Source organism: Carassius gibelio, chromosome B20 (assembly GCF_023724105.1).
Source record: "Carassius gibelio isolate Cgi1373 ecotype wild population from Czech Republic chromosome B20, carGib1.2-hapl.c, whole genome shotgun sequence".
NCBI lineage: Eukaryota > Metazoa > Chordata > Actinopteri > Cypriniformes > Cyprinidae > Carassius > Carassius gibelio.
This window is the reverse complement of record NC_068415.1, coordinates 8,423,460-8,450,301: the sequence shown is the minus strand read 5'-3', so window position 1 is coordinate 8,450,301 and position 26,842 is coordinate 8,423,460. Positions and strand designations below refer to the sequence as shown.

Sequence of the window (26,842 nt, the reverse complement as noted above, 5' to 3'; positions counted from 1 at the left end):
CTGTTTCACAATTTTACATTTCATTTACTTACTTTGTTTCTCAGGCAATTTCTAGTTTCAAGTAAAGCTTTGCATAATGCAGGACATTATTTAACTGTCACATGAGATGTATTCGAGACACATACTAGGTGTAAATGGCTGACCACTTGTGATCGGACCACCCTATGTCCATCTCAATAACATCTGTAAACAGGGTACATTCAAAAGGCGTTATGTAAAAGTGGAGAAACTCCTTATGGCTCGTTTGCATGTACAAAGACGACAGCTTATCAGCTGCAGCCGTTTACAATAGGACAAAGCATTAACGTCTTCATATGAATATTCAAAGAGGTGGCAAACCAGCTGCAACAGGTCTAGGTTGGCTGCGAAACAAAGGAATCCTCAAAGGGAGTCAGGACTTCCCCCTTTTAGTGAGTCGCCGTGGTGGCTTTGCTGGAATGTCTCACGGCAACGCAGTCATCCCATAAATCCCTGACACCTCATACACCGTACCAGCCACAGTAATTACCACTTCCCCATCAAAACAATGAAACCGTTCCCCTGATGAAGACCAGGGGAGGTTCACTAGCAAGGGGATCCTACAAGCTTCCCCCGAGTTTCCCTGACTCCTAAACAAAATGCTGGCAAGGTTGAGCTCACCCATGAAGTTCCTAATCGTCTCTTATAAAAGCCCCAGCCCACCCTGATTCTGGGCAGTGGGCTTTTATAGATAACACCTATTGCAGAGGTTGTTATATGAGGCGTACATGCGGGTGGTTCTACGTCTTTGATCTCCGCCATGCGTGCTTTGTTATACCTCCAATGAAAGAATTCATTATTTGTACGATCGCTCCTTCATCTTTATATATGTTTCCCATGCGGCCCTTTATGGCCATTATTTCACTAATGTAGTAAACGGACACACATGCACTTCAGGCCGCCCAATTGCACACCTTGAATGCATTAGTGAAATGTTTTGTGTTGTGTTCGCAGAGGCAACCGGCTGTGTAAAGGTTACCTGTGCTTTCTAACATGATTCGAAGAGGCTCTACTCTCTCAGTTTAATTCAAAAGTTCACCATGTAATAAATTCTTTGCTCGCCGAAGTCAATAAACAATGAAATTGTTCACGTTTAGGAGTGCAAGGGAGAAAAACACAGCAGTAAAAATAGCACAAGTGTTTTTGATTTCTTTTCTTTTTTGGTGGAGGAGTTGAACTTTTTTCTTTTGTTTTACATTTTATGATCGTAAGCAGGTCATTGGTTCCACCTTTCTTTGATATTCCACTATTTTCAAGGCCAATTAACAATGAAATATCATAAAACTACTCTTAAATTAGTGTTGTAATTTGTTCATATCATACATAATAGCAATATCTACATAATAGTAATTGTTGAAAGTCCACAAAGCTGCAAAGAAAAACTATATATGTTACACTTTCATAATTTCAGTTAAAATTATATATAGGTATCTTTTGGGTGCTAGGTTATTAAGGTGTGGCCAAATTTATTTTTAATAGGTATAATCCATTCATTTCAACAGATATCCAATGGATTGGGAACTTTTAATGAGGACAAAAGGTTTTCCCACTCAGTTTTTGCAATCGGGTTCAGTTGGTCATGCAAATTCTTTGCGATGATCAACAGAAACCTGCTTGGTTTGAAAGTGACCTCTGTGTGAACTGTGATACATAAGTCACTACACTATTGACAACAGATGATTTTCACCCATGAAATTTTGCTGATGTTTCCACACCCGTATGGGTGGTTGTTAAGTGGTTTCTTAATAGAACTAAAGTCAAAATAGCCCAGCCGAAAGTCTCTATGACCTGACAATCCATGTTTCAATGAGTCTGCGACCATTTTTTTACTAATTCGATTACTCATTTTATCCTATACATAATGTACCAGTCACATCTATAGAACAAATTCTGTTGGATGAGTTGCATACTGAACACTTATGGTTAGATGTTTGCTCAGCAGCACCCTTAATTCAGACACATTAGTCAGTCCCCCCACTCAGCTCCCACCAGGCCATGTCCACCGATACACTCCTCTAGCTCTCAAACCACAAAGAACTGGAATAATCTGGTTCCAACTGCTCGAGCATACACACAGGTGGATATCTGAGGCTGATATAAGCCAGTGCCCATTGCCACAGTCTCAGCTAACCTAACAGCCTCTGTGGCATATTAACAACCAGGTTTTAGGGGGACAGAGACTGTGAAATAATTAATAAAAGAGAAACACCAGAGACGTAAAGCAAATGCTACCCAAGGAGCAGAGTGGGAAACAGAAGGAGATCAGGTTCTGTATGATCATGTGACTGACAGAACACGAGAGAGGTGATCTTATCATTGGTCTTGGTTGTGTAACTGTAGAAGTTCTCAGTATGATACGCACTGGTATAAAGACAGATCCACAGGCGCTCTAGTGCATTATAATTCAGAATGCAAAGTCCTGAGAGTCTGTGCATCCGCTAAAGAACATAGAGCCATTAACACTATTTCATAAATCCATAAATGGCATTCACCGATGGACACTGTCTGCCTGCTATTGGTCAGCCAAACAGGTAGACACGCCTTAAAATCACACTATTGGTTGCATTGATGTTGCTGTGCAGTGCTGGTCGGGGCTCTCAAACAAACAGATGTTTTGAAACCACCATAGTGTTTATAATTTAAGAGAAAATCAACCTACGAATGATTTACTTACAGATACGCTGGGATAGGAGAATGTATTTAAACATAAATCACCTTTAATGAACTTATTCGGTTGGATAACTTTAATGTAAAGTTGAATTTACTTTAGCACTTAAATGCTATTCACACTATGTCCAAATTTGTATCTTTAGAAATAATTTTAAGTAGATTTTTAATTGTTTGGACTGGTCAACTTAATCAGGTATTTTGATGAGACATTCAATAAACACCGAAAATAAAAAATATGTGATGGGAGGAACAATTATATTTTATTGCTACAGTGTTTTCTTACAAAACTTGTGTTCCCCTGAGAAACTCTGAGTTTGCTTACATAAGCAATGAAAAGTCTTGTAAGTAAACACATAACATTGAAATATATCTATAAAAATACAAAAACATTAGTCACCCTGTCCATTTGAGTAGTAGATCCACCTCTCCTTGGTCTGCGCTGGAGAGCTGGGCTTCTTGTGGATGGCTTTTTCCATGATGCTGCTGGGATCCTGTATGGGACCCTTCTTCAGCACTCGCGAACTGCGCTTTACGCTGCACACCACAATCACTACCAGCACCAGCAGTAGAAGCAGGACTATCATCCAAGGGAGGTGCTCGTTGATGTCAAAGTGCTTGTGCGTGCTAGGCCTCGGTGCACCCCTGCGGATGGGCCGGTAGCCCAAACCTTGGGCCTTGGCCTCAGACAGAGTCTCCATTGCCTGTTGACTGGCAGGCTGGGAGTCTTGTGATAAGGAAAACTTGTTTTGCAGTTTAGGGAGGTCCTGAGTTGCAGCGATTAAGGGTCTGCCATCCTCATCACTAGCCTTGGAGGAAGCTGTGGTTGTGGGAAAGTCTTCTTCAGCGTTGAGGGCCATGTCTGTGCTACTGAGGACTGACCCGGCTACATCCTGAACCTCTGTAGCTGGTAAGACTGCAGTACTAGCTGTGTGCAGAGTAGACCATATAATTACACACAAAAACAGAGACAGAGAGAGAGAGAGAGAGAGAGAGAATTAAGTGCAGTCCTAAAGATGAGCTTAACCTAGACAACAAAACAGAAGGGAGAGTATCTAAAACTTTAATCCAGAATCAAGCTGGCACGTGGAGATAGCAAAGTGGAGCTGTGCTGCTCAGCCAACATAATCTCACATGGATTTCTGATCTTAACTGCTCAGATTTGACCCAAAAACTAAAGTCAATGCAAACTTAGCAATCAGAAATAGGTTTCTTACGAAAATAAGAGATAAAAACTACTACTACTGGCAATACTATGACTTAAAAAAGTGTTTTGAAGAAATGAACACTTTTATATAGCAAAGATTTGTTAAATGAATCAAAACTGAGTTTTCAGTTTTCATTCTATTTAAAATAAATTAGGTTCTTTAGAACACTATTCATCAAAAGCTTCTGAAAAGTATCTATCAGTTTCCACAAAAATATGAAAAAGCACAAAGTTGATAACAATATTTTTCACAACTTCAAACAAATGAAGGAACCAAATCAGCATTTTAGAAGGATTTCTGAAGGGTCATGTTACACTGAAGACTGGAGTACTAAAATAGTTAAAAAAAAATAAAATAAAACATACTAAAATAGTTGAAAAAGAAATCAAGTCTTGTTGAGCACAAGAGTTTTCTCTGAAAAACATTTAAATAATCTTACCAACCATTAAAACTCTCGATAGGTTTTATATGTGCGAATTAAAAAGCGTTAAATAATTTTAAATTACCCATAAACAGCTTAATCCGTACAGGCTTAAAAAAAGAGTCCTCTAAAGAACATTAACGAAAACATCACATACAACCACTGCTTTATTTAAACACCAAATTAGAGAAGTTGATGAAGGGGTTGAGCAATCAAGCTGAAAAGAGGGAGCTGTGAGTAACAGAACCAGTGGATGAGTGCACTTGTACAACAAACCAGGAGAATATAACACTACCAAGTAAAGAAATCTATCTATCTATCTATCTATCTATCTATCTATCTATCTATCTATCTATCTATCTATCTATCTATCTATCTATCTATCAAAACAGTCTATTCAGTGAGGAATAGCTCTTCACTGATCTTTTTCCACTCTCACCTCTATATGCTGACTCAGTGCTGGAAACCGTGGAAACGTAGGCCTCTCCAAGTAGGACATAGACCGAACTGGCTGGAGTTGGTCCACACACACTATCTGTCTTTTCTGTGCCTTTGATCAGCAACGTTAAGCCCAGAGACGAGCAATCTGTGTGAGATCGGCACCTCAGAGCATCTGATGCAACGTCGGAGAAGGTGCCACGCTGACATTCCCGGCAGCGCACATCCTCTGTCTCACTCCCTCGCTTTCGGACGCCCCATCCCGGTGGACATAATGAGTACCGCTGACACTTTCCACCCTGGGAGAAGCTGCCTGGCGGGCACACGCACAACCGGTCGTTGGTGGATGTACAGGGAGTTTTCTCGACGAATGGGGCTTGGCAGGGTCTCTGGCAGCGGTGGCACTGCTGAACACCGTTCTCGCCCCGGGTGAAGGTGCCATCTGGGCAGGGGCTGCATTCCCGTACGCTGGCCTCTGTGCAGTGGGAGGACACGTAGGTGCCCGCCGGACACTTGTCGCAGACCAGCTTGTTTCCAGTGGAGGGGTCGATGTGGTGGTAGTGTCGAGGAGACAAGGGCTTCTCTGTGGTCGGGCTGGGGGTCAGTGTGTGGGTTAAGACGTCACTGACCGCAGTGAACAGCAGCTAACAATGAAAGAACAACAAGAAGTTTGTTATGCAATGACAATACATCAATCAAAATGCATAATGACAGTCTATTTAGCATGAAGGACCACTGCGTCATGGGTTTGTATTGTAAGAAGAGTCAACAATAGCACAATAAAGAAGACCACTGGTGCTAGAAAATTCTTTCAGTTGTTTGATGGCTACATACTCAAGTCTTTACAGCAACTACAAGACAAGTTTGACATTTCATAATAACCACTGGAAGAGTCACTAATTCGAGAAAATGGAGCCAACAGTCATCTAAAGTGTGATGAAAAGGAAGTAGCATCAGATGATTTCTTCCATAGTGTGACGTACATCCGAGTAAAATGGATTAATGGAAAAAATGCAGGGTGGGGCGGGTTTATGTAGACAAAATTACCAAAATTATTGGTGAAATCCAGCATACGTCATAAGAAAGGTCTGTCATTTCACAGGGAAAGGAAAACACATTAACAGATGAAGAAATATGTTTAGAGGATAGATTAATTTCTATTTCATCCCAACTTTAAGCATTATCACTGAAGTAAGACATTTTTATAAATAAATATTTTATTTGAAATAAGACAAAGAGAACACTGTTTACAATTGCTCATCATCTCGACTGTACCTTGGTCTTAATAAAATAAGGCACTATATCAAGAAATACATAAATAAGACTATATTTGGCTGCACCATTTGTAAAAACCCACCTTTCTCAAAAGTTGCCAGTTATTTTTTATTTGAACTAATGTATTATTCTTTGGAACAATGGTCCTCTTGGATCATTAGTGATATGGGAATAATTTCAAAATTTTCTAATTTCAAAAAAATAAAAAATAAAACACGGCAAAGTTTCACCGCTCTCTGCAATGAAAGTGGGAAGCTTTGTTTTTGTTGAATTAGTCTTTTTTTTTGGTCTGTAAAAGAATGTTATTATTATTACAATTGTTTAAATTTGTTTATTTATTGTTAACCAGTAAATATTAATTAATATCACAACAGTATGCTGCACAAATATATTACCCATTGGGCTTAAAAATGTAATTGATTATATTGAAAAAAAGAAAAACAGTATCACAAAAACAATTAGCATTACGTTTAGGTAATGAGCAAATGTAAGCGACTCATAACTCCTCTCTAAAACATAAGTTTGCTTAACGTTTACACAGTCTGCAACAAATCACCCATGCAAAAACACTTTACAGACCAACAACAGGGAACCCTGGAATGCATTGACAGCACTCCCACAGCCCGGTGACCTTCAGAATAACTTTTAATGACAAGAAGCCTGTAAACACAGCCGGTCTAAAGTAACTACAGCTTAAGCTTGCCCCATTGAAAGCCAAATTCCGATCATAACAGTCCCCCTCTTTCCTCTGGCGCATCTAGCAAAGCTGTCTGCACAGCATGTTAACTGCACCTAATATTCTTTATGATGCTAGTCCACATTTTAATTCGGCACACGACAGGCATCTTGGGCTCGGTACAAAAGTCATCACCAAAAAATATGATGCTTTAAAGCTCGGCACACAAGGGCCTCGCTGCATCATCAGTTTCTAAACACAAAGCTCTATTAACTGCTGATCATGAATCCCCTGGAGTTTTACTACATTTCCTCAACAACAGACCGCACAGAAGACTAGTATAAAAGCGCAGGAGACTAATTTCCTCGCTAATACAGGGGGGTGCTGAATCAAAACAAACATGACATTAATATTCTCCAGCAAACACATACTAACCGTGGGATGATGCCAGAGTGCTTGGGCTTGGATGCATGGGTTGCTTTTCGTGAGGTGATGGGGATTGTTTCAGGAGGACAGACTGAACATGAATAGTGATTAGATAAAGCTGTGCTCAACCAGCAGCCTTAACTCTAGAGAGAAGAGGGCCAGCGGTGAACTAACAGACCAGGGTTTGAAGTGGGGCAGCGAGGGGGAGGACAGGACTTCACTGATGACAGGACAATGTCTGTATGCTTAGTGCGCTTCTAAAGCGAAGAATGAGTACACTGTTGTCTCCCAAGTCGGTTTTTCTTTCAAGCGGTTCTGGAAAGAGGAACTGGCAACCCAAGATAAGAGGAACACTTTTTCACGCACTCTTGCATTCAAAAACCACAAGAAGGAACGCGATGTACAAAACACTGAGACCTTCTTACCCCACCCTGAACAGCGTCTGGGTTAAAAGGGCACTTGTACGAAACCTAATTTGGACATTTTTATCAAAGATTATATAAATATGAGTTCTTATGTGAGAGTGTCTGTGTAATGTCTCAAGTGAAATATGCAGTTCTGGCACCAGTTCAAAACGAACCCCTTTATTGCAGTGCCATTTTCATAGAAACTCACATGCTTTACAAAACAAATTAATAAATATTCATTCTAAATGTTAAGCAGACATATTAGGAACAAGGAACAAGGAAAAACTAAAAAAAGTTATTAAACTCAATTAAGACTAAGATTTGATCTGTTTATCAGAAAACAGATGTTTGGAAAGTCATGTTAAACTTTAAGTGTCGAACATGATAAAACAGGTTTTATTGCCCTATACATAAAAAAACTGAGCTTTGATAATAAAACTATGAATTTAAATATCAAATCTATTTGGAGATATAGTCAACTGATATTTATGCATTTTATTCAAGCAGTCTGCTTTACTGTTATAAGCTATCATAACCTCATCATACTTTAGGCCGTGGAAATAACAACTACTACAAAATTTTCCTCATTTAGGATTTTTTTTTTTTTGTCTAAAAGTTCAATAAACTAAAATGTTCAATTAACAATAGATTAAGTTTTATTTCGTAGGATATTTAAAACCATAATTTACATTTTGCAAGGCGTGATTGTTGACTGAGCTGCGCTGATGAGCCAGGATGATTTGTAATGACTCATGGGGTTTCCTGACTAACCTTTGAGTAAATGGACTTGGCTTTTCACTGATACGTGAGCTTGCTATCTGTGCATACAGAATTACCTAACATCACATGTATTTATACTTAGTGAGCAATCAGTGATGTAACTAAATGTAACTAAATATTGAACATGTGGGGAAACCTGGGGTGTGTCTCAGTGAATTTGCCTATGAACTTCAGGACAGATTCTCTTCAAGACAAACATACAGTAGTATGCAAATCTACAAAAACAGACAGAGGGAAAGATGTGATATCATCAGGACTCCATGTGCCAGACTCTGCGAGACTATCACCTGTTACACCTCTGATACATAATAACTGAAGACTACAAAGCAAGAACAAACACTCCCTGTCTAGAGACATCCATGCCTGTTTAATAATCGACAACAGCCAGCGAGTCTGCAGGTGGCATGAATGAGCGAGGAGAATTCCTGCAAACACATCGCATCATTTGTGTCAATGCCAAAAAATATGTTTTTTCGAGGGTGCATGGATGATTTACACTGACAGAGCAAACTACCAAACCTTCTGGTGTTGTGAGACTAACAATGCATATTAGCCTGCATGGGTATCAAACAACTGAAATGCAGTTTTGAAAATTGAGCAGCAACAGAAAGCTGTGTGCATTATGGGATTTAAAGGTCCCCTGATAAAGGCCTGCTAATGGATGAGCCAGTCTGAATAGAGATACCAAATTAACCTCAGCTGGCTTCTTACTGCATGAGGATTGTAAATGTAAATCTTTACAACACAATAGCCATTTTAAGTCATGTCAACAGGCCATTGTCTATGAAACAATAACATATGTCATGCAGATGCCTTTAGAATGAAAACATATAGAAAAACAAGTCATAAGAATCACTTTGATTTAATAAAAAATATCAATGGTTAATATCTTCAAAACAAAAACAACATAGGAACATTAAGTGAATGTTTAAATTTGAACAAGGCAGCAGTTTTAAGTCAAATTTATGTCTGTAAACTAATAAGTAGGTATGTTACTAAGCCATAACAACTACAACAATGTAATAGAATGTATACCGGTACTCAAGAGGAAGAAATATATATACTTCCCATTATAATACATCTTAAAATAGATCAAGTATTGTCCCTAATTTAACCTTTAACTATGCCACGTTTCATGGACTTGTTATTCAGCGTTTTTATTTTATAATAAACACTGACTAATGTAGGATAAATATGTGAAATTAGTACCACAAACAATAGCCTACAATAATACTCTTAAGATTGTGTTTATCCATTTAACCTGTGTCATAAGCTTAGGTGTGCCAGCTTTACTATTAATTCGTTTAAAAGGAAAACAATTGCTTTATTATCCTGTCCTAATCTTTTGTTTGGGCTCCATCCTCACTACAGTAGCATACACCAGGTGTCTCTACTGTCCCTTTAAATCCAACAAAAGCTAGAATATTCGAGAGAACAAGAGGAGCATAATGCGTAAATAAATGTATCCTCCACTTACCATTATCAGCGACCAAGACATAGACATCTTCCCAGGCATCGTCCCAGCGGAATCACTCTTGTTTAAATATGCCCTGGTCCACATCTGTTACTTTTCGGCTTCATAGGTGGAGCATCAGCATCTCCGCATCAACAGGACACCCACATTGTTGTGAGGTATTGTCCCTTCGCTGGCTTATTCCCTCAGTGTACAAATTCCGTCCACTGACGCCTTTTTATAGTCTGTGCCCCGCCGTGCACGGGTTTCAAGTAGTAGGGGATAAGAGCTTCGTTTCGGAAGAAGAACGCTATAATTCCCATAGCGATGATGGATGGATATGTGAACTGAAGTCTGGCTGCTGTTTGTCCAGGTTACGGACTCCCTGTGCAGCAGAGACTGAGGGCTGCGGATGATGGGCGGGAACTGGCGACACACGTCACGACCGAAACTCGCCACTGGCTGCTTGTCTGCGCCGCGCGCCGTATCACGGGCCTGATACCAGCCGGTTTCCGGGAAGATACTGGGGGAGTCGTTAAGTGGAGTCTACCCTACAGGGCGTTAGACTCACAAATAGTATGACTAAAGGTGTTGCACAGGTGTACTGTACGCACACACAAAGTAATAAAGTTAATTATTATCATTGTGGCACATGTTGTGTAAATCATTACAGTAAATTGGACAATGTGGCCTTAATTTAACCTTACAACTTATATAAAGTTAAATATAAAAAGCCTGTAGAAAATGTGTAAAAACATATATATCACGCTGAATTAAAAAATATAGTTTATTTTACATTTTAAAATTGACATATAAAATAACGTGGGCCTACAAATGGTATAGCCTATATACACTGCCATTCAAAAGTTTGGTATTAAAGTATTATTTTCTTTAAAAACACACAGTGTACACACACACACACACACACACACACACACAAATGTAACAAAACATACAAAAGACAGATATAAAAACATGTTTATAATAGCTATAAAAAATATATAAGGTTTTTATATACAAATATTGCATATGTTGAATAAATGATAGGCCTACATTTACATACATTTATGTTAAATCATATAATTTATGCTATGGAATGCTAACAAACTACAGGGCTGTCTATCTAGAAATTGTATTGTCACCTCAGGGTGGTGGTCATATATGAGTGATGTCACCATTGTAGCTAACTTATCATTGGTTAAGCGAATGGCTTTGCAACTCACTATTATAATTATACACAGTTACACATACAAATTCACAAAATCTAAAAACATATCTATAATTATTTCTATTTTTACTAATAATAATACCAAAATCATAACAAAATACCAAAACTAATTTAGAAATAAATCATATACACACACATAAATGTATGTAAGTAGGCCTATGCCTATACCTACACTGTCCAGTATCATTTGCATTATTATTTGAAAGAAAGTATCTCATCCAAACAGTCATTCTCAGGCCTCAGACATATGCAAACAGCATACGGCTCTTTTGTGTCACTGGCACAAAGACAGGAGATCATTTCCAGTGTGTCTCAGACAGGCCACTGGCAGATGAAGAGCACACCATCTGGCACAGGCCTGCACGTGCTTCTGAGAGCTAAAAGGGTGAAATGGGGAAATGCTCTCACGTGCCTCACTGTTTCTGCCCCAGGAACTCGCTCTAAGTGGGTTAGTGAGTTAAGACAAAATGCCTTGCTCTGACTAACATTAGTGCATCCATGCTGAAATTTACAACAATATGCTTATTTGTGCTGTTGTGCAGTCACACAACACTTAGTGCTGTAAACAAACAACATTTCACCCAGAACTGTGGAGTGAAAGCTTTAATATTTTACTACATTTTTATTATGCTGCTGTGCTGACACCAGCTTTTTGTTAGCATCTGCTACAGGATATAAAGCGATGTGTCTTCAGTTCTAGAGTTCAGATGTCCGAAGCTACAAAACCAAATTATATTTTATAATTATGTGTTGGTCACAATATGTCAATCATTAGAACAGCAATACTCAAAATGCCTTAACAATTATGTGTAAATTATTATATTATATTATATTATATTATATTATATTATATTATATTATATTATATTATATTATATTATATTATATTATATTATTGATTTAATTTCTTGTGCAAAATAAGACATTACAAGTCATATAGAGAACTGAAAGTAAGTAAGAAAATACACTATTAATATAAAAGAAAGTTCCACCGTCTTAGTTTTGTATATTGTTCATATTCTGCCCTCTGCTGGCTGTAAAAGCAATTTCGAAAATTTCGTAGGACAAGATAAGTTTACTCAATTGGGAGTAAGGCAATTTAAAGTGAATGTTTCATTGGTTTAAAAGAAAGCAGGTCTAAGCAATTGCTTGGAGTGCCCAGCAGAGAGAGACAAAACCACAGGAATATATTGAAAGAACCCCCCCACTTACTTCATAGGTCTGTGTAAACGGTAAACAAAACTAAATAACTGAAACGTCAAGCAATATATTAAGGACCTATTAAGGAGTACGGTCACCCTTTGCCCTTCAACAGTCTTGGAATGCTGTTACTAGTTCTGAACTGTGTTTATGAGGGGGTAGATTAAGCACATATAAATCTACTCAAATCTGTGCTTCAGAACTACTCATAAAGTTTCAATGTTGTTTATGTCTGGGGATTAGGGAGGACATGGAAACCATGACTTCATTCTGGACCTCCATTGGATCTCACGACCCCATTAGATGGATATCTATTATGTAGATGTAAATCGTGTGTGTGTGTGTGTGTGTGTTCTCTTGTTTTTGTGACACATCAGGACACAACTCTGTATAATGACATGGGTATGACACAGGTATTACAAGGAGAGGGTGACTTATGACATTTTTCAAAACGCTTATAAATCATACAGAAATATTTTTTTTGAGAAAGTAAAAATGCACAGTTTCCTGTGAGGGTAAGGTTTAGGGCTAGGGTTGGTGAAGGGAGATAGAATATACAGCTTCTACAGTATAAAAACGGTTAGTTAATTACGCCAATGGGATGTCCCCACAAACGTAGGTGTGTGTGTTACTATTTGGTACAGTTCACAGCAAATGTATGTTTTCTAAATTGTTATGTAATATAATAGAATATAAAGTTTCAAACAGGTTGTAAATAATAAATTGTCAAAATAGCCTCTAATACAGCACCAAGCTTTTCTCATAACTTTTTAGGTTACTTGCTTTCTCATAAATTTAAAATAATATGACCATTTTGCATATTATTTTTCATGTTTTTCCTTTATTACTGCATAGGTTTTCACTATAACAATAATACATTTAGCGTTAAAATTTGGTTGCATATTCATCCACTATGTTGTAGGCCTAGTATAAAAAGCATCTCATGTTACCTTCAGATGATGCTATAAGCCCTCTTCCGTAGTGTAATGCTACGATTCTTTCTCAGTAAATGTAATTCTTTGTGGTTGTTCTGTAATCATGAGCATAGGCTGAGCAGATATCATTTCAAACCTGCCATAAAACTCAGGGAAGTACATAGTTATGGAAATTGGCTTTGATTGAGGCAATTTCAGTTAACCGTTAGCAGCTTAATAGCCAAATTGAATGCAAATAATTCATTCACAGAGAGACATTCAACTGAGAGAAGACGAGATTTCACAGCTACTTCACCGCCTAAATACTCTGTTGACAAAAACATCATGAGAAAGTGACTGACTGAAAGTGAATGACTGGTATCATCCCCCACCCGCAATGTAAATGCAACATAATCCTTTTTTTTGTATTAAAATATTTAAGACATGATAAAAAAAGGTCTTTTTTCATTTCTAATACACTTCAAGTAAAATTGCTTCTTACATACAATAAAATATGAGTATTTTCCAGTTAATTTACAATATTTGCTGTACAAACTAGCAAAGTATAACTATGTATATGTATAATATAAATATATATATATTTTATACTGGTAAATCACTGCAATATTTGCGTGGATATGGCCATTTGTGCTTTAATAACCAATTTACACTAAAATGTCACACCTCAGCGTTTTGCATTCCAGAGAGGATATCTGACTTCTCGCGGGATTCTCCCGATGAAATATCGCGGAGGCAAATCTAAGAAAGGTGGAGACTTCGGGATAACTTCCTGCACAGTACTCTCAAGAATCATACCTCACACTTAAAACAACTGTCCGACGTCTAAACCAAGTCGAATGGATTAGTAACGCAAATAAACTCGCTAACAAGCACTTCATCAACACGATTCCACACACAAGTAGGATTTACCGCTAGCATCCAGCCTGCTAGCTAACATCAGCTACCAGGACGGCAGATTGTACACATCAGATCAAGACGGTCTCTAATCGAAGGACAGTATGGGTGAGTTCAACTCCCTTCTTATGGATCAGTTACAGTATCACTTTGCGTTGCCGTTTCCAATGAGACGGCGCGAGCGAGTCACTTTAGCATAAGAAGAAGAAACTGTATCCAAGTGAAAAGAAAAAAAACAAAACCTTGCGTTCAGATGAATATTTGACTATGCGCCAGTGTCGCAAACTGGTTCGGCTTGTCCTCCAAACCAGTAAATTCCAGGCGTTTACGTCCAGATTAATGACTCCCTGTTCTGCCACTACAGTATTGTTGTTTACCTTTCGTATTTAAGTGGCTTTGACGTTGTTTGATTGTTTTTTTAAAACAGTTTGTAGTAGTTGCGATGGCTTACTTCCAAGGAAGCCCCCTTAAAGGTATACTCAGTTATTTTTGCTGATGAATAGAACTGTATATTTAAAGAAATAAACCGCACTTTTGGCATGTTTTATTGTATGATATGCGCTCAAATAAGATTCATTCCAAACCATGTCAGTTTTCTAGAAAAGGCTGTTTTATTGAACACTTGTCTTTATGGGCGCCGTCATGTTTACATCACATGACAAAGCTGTGCAATGACCCAGTTTACTACTTTTATTAATAACAACAATAATAGTGTCAGTGTTAATTCCAAAACTTTAGTAAGACCAATAAGAGCCAAGCTAAAGGTTCACAAAAACGTACTTTTAGTGCTTTCCCCCCAGCTTCAGTAAGAAGCACCATCCTTGCAAGAAGTTAGGCCGCTATTAGGTAAGCAAATATTAAAGTGGAAAACGTTAGGTTAGTACCCGTTTTGCACGGTCATGCTCTACTGCATGACTCTGCTGGTTTGAATAAAGTGCAAATGTTAGAAGTTGTCTACAAATCCTGTTTTGGCTTAGCTTCATTTCCATATTTACTTCTCTTGATTTCAGGTCGTTGACACTTATAGAACTTACTGTATTTTTATCATTTATTTTTATTACACTACTGGAATAAGTAAGTGAGTCAGACTCAGAGTTGTGTTTTTTTATTGGGAAACATTCAATGTCAGGTTACCAACCCATTGACTCATTCTTGTATTGTAAGTAGCCAAAAGCAGCTACTTTTTTATGACTGGTTAATATAGCTTTTAGCAAAACTCTTTATGGCTCTTTTCTCTTAAATCTTTTTTGTCATACATGTGGTTATCCGAATGATGGGTCTTAACTGTACAAGACCGTAGGGCAGAGTTTTTAATCTCAAATACAACCTCCTGAAGTTACACACTAGAGTGGAAGATGTGTTCGAACATGTCCCTTTTATATTAACTTTTTGTTGAGAACATAAGAACTGAAACTCGAAAGGAAAAAGTTTGGGTTTTAGATGCATGTTGCATGGGCCATAATGGTCATATGTTTTCCCAGCTGTATGTTAGAGTAAATGTGTGGCATGGGCTGCAGGCCGGCTGGCAGACAGGTTGCTTTCGTGGCCTTGAGTGCCACCCTCCTCCACCCCCCAACCCCTTCAGTAATTCATCATGTTGTCACAGAGTTATGAAAGCGCTGGATTGGAAATTGAACCCATCAGGAAGTATGGAAGTGTGTTAGAGTAATAAGTTTACTTTGCACAGGTGTGAGTGGACATTGCTTGGTCATGTCGGGTCTTGACTGCAAACAAAATCAGCACAAGCAAAGTGACAATAGGTGAACATTTCTCACTGTTCTCAGGTTTCAGTGGGATCTTTAACACTGAACTGTTTTCCTCACATGTGGGATCTGCTCTACAGATGGCCTTGTCGTGTTGTTTAACAACTAAAGGGTGGTCTAATAACGTTCAGTTTATTAGTAGTGCACATCTTAATCTGCATAATTACATGTTTCTCAATGCAGTGGATTTAAAATAGACATCAACTACATCATTTTTGCCAGCTGGAGCCTCACTCTTACAGACCCCAAACTTGTAAATGGCATTGTACATAATTAAGAACATCATTTCCCTTTGAGTTCACTGAAGAACCGTTTGGATTGATTAAGTGAATGACTGAATCTAATTTGAACTGATAACATCACATTTGGTTCAAGGACTCATGTTGTGAAGGAAATATTATTACAGTGCTTCATTATGTTGCTCCTTCCACATCAGTGCAAGAATGCAGACGGTGGAGACCTATTAATAATAATAACCGATGCATGAAAATAATGTTGTTTCTGTGTTTTTATAGAAAACAAAGATAGAACCAGTTCTGAATAAGCTTTCTCCTCGCCATGTCTCTTGACATCATGCAAAGGGCTGAAAATATGTGAGGAATCTCAGCAGCCTCTCCCAACATGCTAACTACTGCACTACTAGTTATTTTGCCAAGTGGTTTTGAAGAAAGGACTCTGGTTGACCTCTGAAGTATGTGTAATAATCTTTGCTTGATTGTTGTTTGACTGGTGTGCTTAAGAATCCCAGATTTTCTCTGTGGTCTCAAACTTTTGACCTCACAGTATATATATATATATATATATATATATATATTTATTTAATATTTAACCAAACAAAAATAATTTGCTTGGAAACGGTGCAGCTTCATGTATGATTTTAAGAAAGAGCATGCTAGCTTACACATGGGTCCTTTCAAAAAAATAACTTTTTGTTCAAAATCTTGAAGGCTGTCGCTATTTTTCACTTTAGTCAAAACAAAAGGTATTCAAATGTGTTTATTTCATATTTGCATGCTGGAAATAACCCTCTTTCTTGAAATGCTGCAGGAACTTTCATTCTGGTTGGTCCAAGTTCTTCTTTTTGTCCAAATGTAAAATCTTTAAATGAGGACTAGTTTATTTATGGTGCGTGTGTGTGTTTGTGTCAATCAGGGTCTTGATTAGCTCAGTCCAAACTGCTTGAGGGTATTATAAGGTTATATTGAAATGAAGTTTCTCATATTAGTTGCTCTATTTCCTCCAAGCTCCAGTCATATATTGATTGTATGTGTGTTTTTTTGTTTCGTGTAGTAATTTTATTTTATTAAATCATTGACCCATTTAATGTCTGACCTCTTTCTCTGATTTATGGCACACACGACTCGCCTGGATTGCATTTCTACAGTGAATATATGCTCTGAATAATTTTGTCTGTGGAATTTTGAGGTTGTCAGCACATGGTTTAAAAAAAAAAGAACCACTTTATGCAAGTTTCATTTACGTTCTGAATCAAGGACGTTTCCAGCTAGAATTTACTCTGGAGTCATTATTCTGTCACTAATTAGTCTTGCATGATCAGACTTTTGACTATAGGCAGATAATCTGGGCCAAGAGCCAACCATTTGTTCTGACATGAATGTTAAGTAATCAACCCTTTTTTATGTGTGTGTTGTTGTTGTTTTTTATAGTTATTAATACATTTTTTTTTTGTTACACATAGGTCAGGTACAAAAATGTTATATGGAAAACATAAAAAAAATAATAATAATCTTGCAAACGTCAAACTCAAAAACACAGCAGATACATGCCAACCCAACTTTTTAGCACTGTAGACAAATTCTTTTTTTCCTTGGTAAGGTACAGATAAATGTAGTTTTTTTGTTTTTCTGTAAACATTTTGTTTCACATTTTTTATGTAACATAAATCAATAAAACCGCAGTAAGGTAGCAATGTTCATTGGTCAGAAGTCTATGAGACCGACAACACAGAATAAATTAATAATATTGCGAACGTCTGCCAACTCTTGCCATTTCTGTGTGCAGTATGTATCAGATGGTTTGTGGGCATGCCATCTGAAGATTTGACAAAGCTCTGACCTATGCTGGCAATCAAATGTTTCGATTGGTATGATTTCAATGTTTTTAAAAGAAGTCTCACCAAGTGCTCACCAAGACTGCTTGTATTTTTAATAAAGATACAGTACAAACAATGATATTATGAAATATTATTACAATATAAAATAAAATAGTTTTAACTAAAAATAAACATTTCTCAGTTTGTTTATCTCACTTCAGTTTTATTGCTGCAGTGCAAAATGTGATTGTCAAGCAGGCAATCTGACCAACACTTTCATGAAAACCTGTCAGATATGTTGTATGCTCCTGGCAAACTCAACTATTTGTATTATAGTCTAGTCTAGTCTAGTCCACATTAACTGTAAACAGGAATGCACTGCTGTGCTACTTCAGGTATTTTGAACAACGCCTTGAACTTGTACTTAAAAGTTGTGCTGGCCCTTCTGCAATTGGTGCATTTAAAAGTAAATTATTATTCATTTTAAATCAAATTAAATTTAACAAGAACCGAAACAAAGGTTCTGGGCCGAAACAGAAAATTCTGGATCGCTTGGCTGAAAACAAAAATGCTTTGTAATTATTATTATTTATTGTTTTATTAAATAATATAAAGTAATATAGTTATATATATATATATTATACATGGGGGTAAGTGATTAATAACAAAATTGTCATTTTGGGGTGGAGTGTCACTTTAAGAAACATTTCAACTTGTCAATGTTGAATACAGTTCCGCTGCTAAATATTCTTATAATTGTTTTATTCTTTATTTATATATATATATATATATATATATATAATATAAATACAATGGCTAAAAGAATAGCATTTTGAATATTTAATATTTTCTAACAATTTAAAATCTTTACTGTCACTTGATCAGTTTAATGCATCCTTTGTAAAAAAAAAGTAAAGATTTATTTAAAAAACCTCTAGACATCATATCATCTCTAGCACTTGTTGGTATGCACTGAAAAAACTAACATGTAGAATTTACTTAATAAAATCCTCGTAACAATTTGCACTAACACTTTTTAAGTAAAATTTACTGCTTCAATTTTAAGTAAAATACACTTACCAAAATCAAGTAAAATCTATGTATTAATTGACTTGACATTTGTTAAAATATTAAGTAAATATTACTAAATTATATTTAATGTAGGATTTATATTTATTCTAAGCATTTAGATAAAGTCTATATATTTTTTTAAATACTAACACACAGATGAGCTTAAAATATTAAGTAAATTTTATTTACTGTTATAAGGTAGGTTTTATTTAATATTTCAATTAATTTATTAAATGTATGTAATTAAATATTACTAAAAAATATAGTAATTTTGTCTGCATTTTAATAAACCACACAGCATAGATGCAATAAACATTTATTTTGTTCCAACATTAAACAATGACTCAGTCAAAATGTAACCTTTTGAAGTTACATAAAGCAAAACCTAAGTTTTTTAAATAACAACTGTTTCCTTAGGGATTTGAGTCCTGAAAACAATTTAATTTGTCAAGATCATAGGGTTTTAACCCCAAGAGGTATACAAAAACATGGGATGAGGTTTAAACCTCATGGATATAATGCATGGATACAACATTTACTATTTCAATAAAAGTAGCAATCCTCTCAAACAGTGCAGTTTCAACATTCAACATAGCACTCTGTACTTGTGCTCTAAACATTACAACATTAAATGCATAAAAACATTTTGTTTAACAGTTAAAGATGTCAATATTTCTATATAAAGCAATTTTGCTAAATAATGTCAAAAATAATTTCTTAAAAGAGACTGCATCCTACTGATAATGAGTAGTGCTTTTACGAATTCTGTTAAATTAAAAAAAAAAAGTCTAAAACAATGCTGTTTCAACAGCTAACATGGCGCTCTTGACTAGTGCTCTAAACACGACAATAAAGAAAAAAAGACCAGATGCCTTATTTGGCACAAAGCAGAAAACAGGCAAGTGTCTTACCACCACTGTTCACAATGGTTAAACTAAATTCAAAAGCAAAACTGCTAATTATGTACACAAGTGATCAGAGAAACATTATGTCTGTGCAAATAGTCCAATAGAACCTGGAAGATTTCAAACTTAGTCGGGGAGTACTGGTAACCAAAAATGTGCAGTACTTGCAATGTCAATAGCATTTAATAAAACAACTTCGACTTAAAAGCTTGTACTTTTGTAGACAGCTTAAGAACATCTAATTCTAGAAAAAGTTTCTGAAACACCTCGAAAGTGTAATGCAGTGCTCTGGGGTATGCAAGGTTGAGGGCATAAATGAGTCCCATAAGCAGGGCACAAGCTTTAGCAGTACTTTGGCATCCCGGCAATATCTCCTTGCCTTCAAGAATAATGGATACATCCACTGGATCCTTTCCATCAGCTCCATGTACAACCAGAATCTTGAGGGTGTGTTGCGCTGTGTCACTGTGGTTGTCCTCCTGCACAATTTAGACAAACTAAATAAACTGAATTTTAATGAAAAAGCTACACTAAAGTAATACAGTATATATTACGCTAAACTGAGTCAAGCCTGCAGAGATGGTCTCCAACCCAAATCAAACACGCCTAATTCTGCTCATTAATATTCTACTAGATGGACTAGAAACTTTTAGGCAAGTGCATTGAGGCCAGTTAGAGCTAAATTCTGCACAACAGTGACCCTCCAGAACAGAATTTGGACACCTCTGCTTTAAGATTAACCTGTACATAAGGGGTGTGAACCCTGGTCCTGGAGTCAATGTCCTGCAGAGTTTAGCCCCAACCAGCTCCAACAAACATACTTTGAAGTCTCTAGCAGACCTTGATTTCCTGGATCAGTTGTATTTGATTAAAGAAACACTCCACATTTTTTGGAAATAGGCTCATTCTCCAACTCCCCCAGAGTTAAAAAGTTGAGTCTTATCGTTTTTGAATCCAATCAACCGACCTCTGGGTCTGTTGATAGCACTTTTTAGCATAGCTTAATATAGATCATTGAATCCGATTAGACCAGAAGCATCTCGCTCAATTTAAAACGTGACTCTTCTGTAGTTACATCGTGTACTAAGACCGGCGGAAAATGAAAAGTTCAGATATTCTAGGCCAAAATGACTAGGATCTATACTTTCATTCCGGCGTAATAATCAAGGAACTGTTCAGCTGGAACATGAACGCAGCAGGTACAGTGATATCATGCAGCACCTGAAACCAGCCAGACCCTCTTCCTTGCACAGGGAGCGTGTCTTGCTAGCTGGGAACTATTTCCACAGGTGCATTCATTTATCAATGCACCTGCTATGTTCACGTTACAGCTGAACAGTTCCTTGATTATTACGCCGGAATGAAAGTATAGTTCCTAATCATATCGGTCTAGAAAATCACAGCTTTTCATTTTCCGCTGATCTTAGTAAACTATATAACTACAGAAGAATCAAGTTTTAAATTGGAAAAATATCAAAACTCTTTGGTAATTTCGGAGCAAGATGTTTCTGGTTTAATCGGATTTAATGTTCTATGCTAAGCTATGCTAAAAGTGCTAGCGCCAGACCTAAATGGATTTGAAAATGGGAAAACTCAACTGTTTAACTCTGGGGGAGTTGGAGAATGAGCCTATTTCCAAAAAAAGTGGAGTGTTCCTTTAAGGTTGGATCTAATCTCAGCAGGACACAGGCTGTCCAGGAGCATATCTCACCCCTGGTGTGTGTTACGGTAATACAATTGTAACATTTTTAACATGACATTGAACAAAAAATGCTTTACCTGGCAATCTTCAAACAGTTCCTCTTCTTTCTCGCCAAGGTACAGTATGAGGCTCCGGATAACAGCTTCACGCCTCATCTCAATGTTTTGGTTCTGTGAATAGATAATTATTTTCAACACATAACCAATATCCATAGAAAACAAACTACCAAGTGATAATACAATGGCATACACATGCAAAGAGCAGTGATTTGAACGAAGACTACAAGAGAAAAGCCTGGAAAGATGGAGTCTGTCTGGTGGTTGCTTTTGTAGTCTGTTAAGCTTTTTTTCAAAATATTAACTTTGTTGCCATTCTTTGTCGTTTAAACTGCTAAATATATGTACACTACATATATTACAGGTCACCGGGATTTTGCCAAGTAAGACATGTTCCTGGATCAACATCTTTTGTTGATCCTGGATCAACATTATGTCCAAAAATATAGACTTAACCCTATCTCTAACCCTAAACCTAACCCTACCCATAATTTATTCCTAAAAATCAGTGGGAAATGATACCTGATTTACAAGGATGTAGAAGTATCTAACCCTGATCGTAAGGCTAAAACAAATATTTCCTGAAAAGTTATATCTCAATTCTGATTGGTTGATTGGAATGTTGTTGGTTGATTGGAATGTTATTCCAGGATCAACAAGGATGTTGATTCAGGAACATGTTATACTTGGTGAAATCACACTCACCTATATTACACATTATGTAGCAATTAAGATATGTCTGGATATTTCACATCACTAGGTTTAAATCTAAGACTTAAACAGTGTTTTCAGTGTTTACACATCTAAAGGTGATTGGTGCCAACATTTAAAGTTGCCTTTAACTGTTTCGCTCTCTTATCTTTAGGTTTAACCCAAGGTTTCTGATCTAGTCAGTCTGATCAAGTCTGGATCCAGGCCCAATTTTTGACTGCTGATGATATTTTGCAGACAGCCTTTAGAAGACCTAATAAATGACCTCTACAATCATTTAAGACCTCATCTGTGCTGTGTAAAGAACTATATAAATAAAAGTGATTAAAACTGACTATTGAGTGAGGACTGATACTGTATGAGTGTGTAGTGTGTGAGAAACAGATCACATTCCTCAAAAGAGTGAACAAGCACAATTTTTAACAAACACACCTGACTCAGTATGTCCATGTACGGCCTCAGCTTGGTGCCACAACACCTCCCTTGAGCTTCATTAGGGTAATCATTTTTGGCGTGTAGGCGTCAAGCCTGTTCATGAAGCTCTGTTCCAAGGAAATCGTAGTTAGTCTCCTAAATTCTTCTTTTATCTGAAATGACAAGAGATCGATATTTAAATAATACTTTTAAATTGTTTCTGGCCAAACAAGAGGGCTTAATAAAGGGAATACATTTACATACCTCAGCTTCACAAAATAAGGCAGGCCATCTCTCCTTGAAGTCTTCAGCAGCTGGACTACCACTCACAACCTCCAGCCTTCGATAGGAGAATGTTTTTGCCATTTTTTCTTTTATCACTTTATGGTTGTTCTTTTTTTTTACCTCTTCGAGAAGCTCCTGCCTTTCCATTTCAAGGCTATCAACATTTTCTCCATTTGGATGTGGAGGTAGGAAGTTGACTTCCGCTCTCTTTGGTCTTTTGCAGTTCTTTGCAGGATTTTGCTCACCGGGTAATTTACGTTTTAAGGCGTTAATGTCAAGCTCGGGACAAGGTACTTCACGCTTTCTCAATTTAGAACGATAATTGGCCATCTTATACTTAAGACGCTGTTGCCACCCGTACATACCTGAAAATGAGGTACCCGGCTCCCTCAGACAAGGATGTTTCTTCAGCAAAGCTTCTATAACCACCTCGATTTGAAGCCCAGTGGGATAGGCAGTTTAGCGGAATATTTCTTCTGCAAGCTTCTCAAGCACACCAGAGGTAATACTTGGATTATTAAGAAGTGTTCCATCACTTCTAAAAACCTCATTTGCTTTCTGAAGGATAATTTCAACATCATACGAAAAGCTGGGTATCACAAAAGTAGTTGGCCAACCTTCTGATCGATACTCTAGAGGCTGTTGTAAAGTAATGGTGTCCGAACTAGCTGAGGAACTGTCATCCTGGAAAGACTGACTGAGTGACACTGAAGGGGATGAATCAGCAGCTTCATTGACAGGAGTCAATGATAGAATAACAGAAGGTTCTGTTGTAACCAGTTTGATTGTGTCTTTGTCCTTTAACAGGTCTGTTGATGTAAGAGTAAAGAACTGATTATCAAAATCTTGGTCCATATACATAACAGTGAAATTTCCCTGGAGTTGAAAACAGTCCTGTGCAGCTGCCAAAAGTTCATCTACAGTTCCAGGGAATCCATGTGGAAAGGTTAATTTATTAACTGTAGTCTCATCAATGATAACACGTAGTCGAGTGCTGGCAGACATTATCAGAGACTTGGGTGAGCAGAACTGCAAGAAAAATTAAGAAAAAGATCTGATTAAATAAGACAAGATCAAATACAATTTCGGCTCAAAATCACATTAAATGTATGGAAATGAATACACATTTAAAACAAATTAGAAATAAGGCTCCAAGACATAGAAACAATCAAAATATTCCAAAGGTTTGCAATAATTAAATAAAATAAGTACTTCAAAAAGTTAAGTGCTGTCTAACTTTTAAATGGATAGATAAAAGAGACTGGAAAAAAAGAGAGCATTTTTGTCAGAAAGAATGTGACAATTATGTTAATTGCTCATTTTAATTCAAAATATATATACATTTTAAATCTGAAGCCAAAATTCTTAAAAAAATTGTATGTATCTTTTTGCATATTATATTATTTTGAAAGTTATTGCAAATTACATTTTTCTTTAATGTTGTGCAGTCTTCAAATACACAAACATATTTTGACAAGGTGTCACCCAACAAAGCACAAGCCCTTCTGAAATTACCTAGTTTGATCAGCAGATGTAGTGTTTCAGAGAAACCATTCGATCACCTTGTACTGCATAAGCAGAGAGTGGGTATGTGTCATCAAGTTGTGACTGCTCAATTACTTTGACTATGCCTGTGGACTCTAACTTGAAACATCGAAAATGCTCACAGTACCATGCACTTTGCAGTTTCACAACGAACACTAAATGGTCCTGAACAACAACAATTTGTAGTATTTCGGCAAAGTCAGGCAACCCACTGATAGAGCCATATACCAACATCATGCCTACAGCATAGCTGGTGCCTTGAAATTCTGCAGTTTTAGTCAAATTAACAAAAGTGTCCTTGGGAAATTTCTGTGCTAGAAAATCTTGCACACTCTCATTTACAACCTCAACTGGAAGTCTTGTCATCTTCGACACAGTGACGGCTGGTTTCTTGACATTTGAACTGTGCAGATGGTATGCGATCATCGACTGGTGTTTTTTTGCCATGGACATTAAAATGTTACGGAAACTGCTGGTCTGTCTCACTATCTTCTTAAAGAAGTGGTGTTTAGCCTCAAACCTCATTGTCCATAAAGACACTAGTGGGCCAAATGCTTTGATGAGCTGTGGATAATGTTCCAGAAAATGGTGTTTTGGAATCAATTTCTCTTGTTGAAAAACACTTTTAAATCTCTGTCTATGCTCTGCAATCAGGCTGTCCAGGTAACCAATGCTTTCCTCAGTGAAGGTAGGTGACATAACCAACTCAACAACATCTTTGAGTGTCATCAGTAGCTGCCATGCCAGTTCCTCTTCTGGTACTTTGTCCCCAATCATAAGTGGAAGCAGCCTCAGTAAGCACCAATTTTCGTGGGCGTTACCACCAATGGTTTTACGAGAAGCAAATGTTTGTGGTACTCCTTGGGGACAATTAGTCTTGTCTTTCCACTTGTAAGGGAAGTTTTTGATGATTCTGTTGAGCTGTTCTAGAGAGAAATATTTTTTCTTTATCAAGAGACCAAAACACAATGCCAATTCTCCAGGTACAATACCTTCAAGTAAATCGTGTAGTACATCAGGTGGGTAACCGGTTGTCACATGAAAATGACTTAAAGTTTGAGTAAGTGCACAATGTGTTTTAACTCCATGGCTGTGGGTGTTACTAGCCAATGCCGCTTCAACATCCAAATGATATTGCTGTTTTGTTCTGCTAGGGAATGCTCCTGTCCTTACTTCAAGTTCTTGAAACCGCGATCTTTCTCCAACACAAAATCTGCAAGCGTGTGACCCACTGAAACTTTCAACAAAACCTCCGAGTGAGTGAGCACCAAGATTATCAGCAATGATAGAAAATACTGTCCCTTTTACAACTCTTCCCAAATGAGGCACAAAAATTCCATCCTCTTCAAGGCTTTTTAAATCCTTTAACAATGGCCCCAGCACTGCAGAATAGCCAAATTTTTTTACATCATCAGCCTTGGCCAAAACAGCTAAGTAAATTGATGATAATGCAGACCTTAACACAGAAGGAATATCAGCCAACACCCAGTAGACTCCAGTTATCTTATGTTTTTTGCGCGAGGTTCCTAAAGGATTGCAAATTTCAAAATCATCACAGTACAGTAAAAGTGAAAGTCTTAACTCCTCTTCAGATAAAAATTTGTTCTCTTTGAAGTTGGAACCATCATGAAAACTTGAATACTGACATGGTCTGTGGTGTCTTGCACTCTTAAACACCTTGTCCTGAACGTCTGTGTTCTTTAGAATTTCTGACAAGGACCGCAAAATTGGTACATACTGGAACGTCCTTCCCTCTTTTTCATCAAGTATATACTCCAATGGCTCAACAATAGAGAAATGTTTCTTCAGGTACCTATTCCGCTGGAATGCTGTGCCAAGAGGACCTTTCTCATTGAAGGCTGCACTAAGGGGATTTAACTGGCAAATGTTATTTACCAATTCTGTGATTACCAATTTTTCAAGATTGCAGTTATGTTTTTTTAATGTGTTGTGGACAATGTCTTTGATTACGGGTTCAGATGCTGTACAAGTAATGAAGTGAATCTCGTCTACAATTTCATCAATGCATTTACTAGGCACATTAAACATGCAGCCTAATTTAAGCAATAAGGAACCAAGTTGATCAACGATGACTTCACACAAATCTTCACCCTCTTTTACAAATGTTTCTTCAGAAGCAACAATTTCACTTTCTTCTACAAAACTATCTTCAGTTGGCTGATCTGAATATGTCTGGAAGACATTATTCTTAAAATCTTCAAGGCCGTGAGGAGTGTGCTTCCTGCTTCTATGTGAAGCAAATGTTGAATATATATTGGTACTGTAGTCACAGTCTTTAAAAAAACAATGA

The 26,842-nt window shown here is 37.2% G+C and overlaps 2 protein-coding genes across 5 annotated transcripts in view; one reads left to right on the top strand and one right to left on the bottom strand.

The window, feature by feature from the left end:
• Nucleotides 1-10,294, bottom strand: part of LOC127984241 (tumor necrosis factor receptor superfamily member 21) — a 20,128-nt gene extending 9,834 nt beyond the window's left edge. Inside the window, exons 1-3 of the mRNA XM_052586801.1 lie at nt 9,794-10,294; nt 4,754-5,396; nt 3,086-3,613 (exon numbers count right to left, since the gene is read on the bottom strand). Of these exons, the coding sequence (XP_052442761.1) occupies nt 3,086-3,613; nt 4,754-5,396; nt 9,794-9,877 (1,255 nt within the window). The 5' untranslated portion in view covers nt 9,878-10,294. The remainder of the gene's footprint in view (nt 1-3,085; nt 3,614-4,753; nt 5,397-9,793) is intronic.
• A 3,577-nt stretch (nt 10,295-13,871) lies between these two features.
• LOC127983990 (CD2-associated protein) overlaps nt 13,872-26,842 on the top strand; it is a 56,550-nt gene continuing 43,579 nt past the window's right edge. For 3 of the 4 annotated variants that reach the window (XM_052586439.1, XM_052586438.1, XM_052586436.1), the window contains exon 1: nt 13,873-14,134. In XM_052586439.1, coding sequence (XP_052442399.1) covers nt 14,131-14,134 — 4 coding nt within the window. In that variant the 5' untranslated portion in view covers nt 13,873-14,130. Of the gene's footprint in view, nt 14,135-26,842 lie in introns of all 4 variants that reach the window. The other variant, XM_052586437.1, reaches the window with a different exon arrangement.